We start from the raw sequence: 1,964 nt of genomic DNA on the forward strand, positions 1-1,964 counted from the left end.
TTCACCGAATGTTTGAACAGCTTCCTCTTCCTGCGACTAAGCGAGAAGTTAAGTCCGCCAACGAAGTAACACCAGCAGCTATTAGAGTAGCAGCACTAATCGACCATTCGCTCATTCAAAGCCGACGCAAATTGTAGTGCGGCCTGAGCATCATCTATGACATTACCAAGACATACCGCATCATTATAGGCGTCGTCAAACCTCTGGGCAAAGGTGGCAACTTTCTCGGACTTTCCTTGTGATAAAAATAGTAGGCTTTTCCAAGAATCCAACTTGCCAGAGTCTCCTTGACCATAAAGTGATAGAAAGCTTGAGACCTCTCGTCGCAGCTCTTGAATAAGAGCAGGCTGAGTAGTGACTCTGCGAGGATGAACAGCAGCTCGAGCAGTCTGAGAAATCTGACGCTTCAATAGCTCCCGATACTCTAATGCCGTGAAAGCTTCCTCAATTGCAACATCACGAACATAGGTCAGTACTCGTCGCATAGATCGGCTATCACCTTTACCAGTGAAGACACCTCCCTTCAAAAGCTCTATATCCTTAACCGATTTTCGAGCTTGGCGGCGTTCTTGAGAAGTAATTACGGCATCCTTCAACTCAAATTTGGGCAACAAACCAAGAACATCATGTCGAGGGTCCTTAGAAGAGGTAGATACCGATTTAACAGCCGGAAAACCAGTCTCTACCGGGCTAGCACTAAACAACAGGCCATCTCCAACAGCAGGCTTCGGGGCTGCCACAACAGCAGCCTCCACCGTAGGGTCGGGTTGATGGAGTTGAGAGAAGTACTGAGGAAAAGTTGGCGAAAAGAAGCTGAACGGATCAAAAGCTAAGTCCTTAGTGGCCGCAATCTTATCATGCCTCAAATCTCTCAACTCTGACTCAGAAGGCTTCTTCAGCAACAAATCAGACTCTACTAACACTGGTAACAGATAGCATACCATATTATCCTCAAAGTTGTTACAGTCCTCTACACCAAAAGTCGTACAGAAGTAACCGACGGTATCAAGAAGATACTGCTTAACTATCTCAACCGTTAGCCCTTCTTCAGGAAGATCGTCCTTTGAGACAGCCTTGAGACCATTATACACACTCCTTCCTATTTGAGTAGTAACCCCAGAAAACTCCAAGGCCTTCCCAGAGCATACATAATCCAAACAACTTTGAATAGTCATATCAAGTTCAGACGTCGCTAATGGCAAGTCTTTGTCTCCTATAGTGGATACAGCCCGAGGTGCCATATTGAGAGCCAGAACCCAACGTCGACCAAAATATTAGAGAGACTTAACTTATAATCATCACTGGTATGCAAATGACTACAGCTTAGCTCAGCGATGATACGCTGAGAATTAACCACAATGGGACAAATATCACGAGAAACAACAATTGACACAAGCCGAATCTCGCAGACCTTCACACTATGTATACATCAGACTGCGAATCGATCCTTATCAAGCAAATCCGAACAGAGAAACCCGGATAAATAGAGATACTTCGTCTCGCTCTGCCCCTTATCCCAATCATGAGATTTGCTATCGCTTCTAGCACATAGCTGAAAAGAGGTTCGTCCTCATGCATTTCCGCCACTGAGGCGTGACCGGCGCTCCACGATTGCTCGGCACAGTTTTATTCTGTACAACTGTTCAGGAGGAGAGTTCCATCGTTGCGCTGCTGCTGTCGAAGAAACTGTGGCACTAGACATTTCAGTCAAGCTATCGGCAGCTCATTCATCAGTCGAACTGATTCAGTTCACTCGTCTGAGCCGATATGATCAAAATTCAATGCATCGGAAACACTGTGCGTGCTCTATGTTTGTGCTTACATGGGCTCCTCGGAAGCCGCTCCCCAGATTCCGATTCGCAGGGCCTGCGACGCAGGCTTCAAAGATTCCCGACAATAAAACTAACTACCAAGCTGGAGGAAAAATATGTTTCCCTCCGCCCGTCTTATAATAAGACTCTTAT

At 46.1% G+C, this 1,964-nt stretch overlaps 1 protein-coding gene across 1 annotated transcript; it reads right to left on the minus strand.

The window, feature by feature from the left end:
* Positions 1–95: 95 nt before the first annotated feature.
* On the minus strand, positions 96–1,241 carry Pmar_PMAR029656 (hypothetical protein; the record flags this gene model as incomplete). The annotated part of the gene is made up of 1 exon (XM_002768618.1): positions 96–1,241. One exon carries the CDS (start codon positions 1,239–1,241, stop codon positions 96–98), a length of 1,146 nt encoding a protein of 381 aa, XP_002768664.1.
* Between the last annotated feature and the right edge of the window lie 723 nt (positions 1,242–1,964).

This window comes from Perkinsus marinus (assembly GCF_000006405.1).
Source record: "Perkinsus marinus ATCC 50983 genomic scaffold scf_1104296967774, whole genome shotgun sequence".
Lineage (NCBI taxonomy): Eukaryota > Perkinsozoa > Perkinsida > Perkinsidae > Perkinsus > Perkinsus marinus.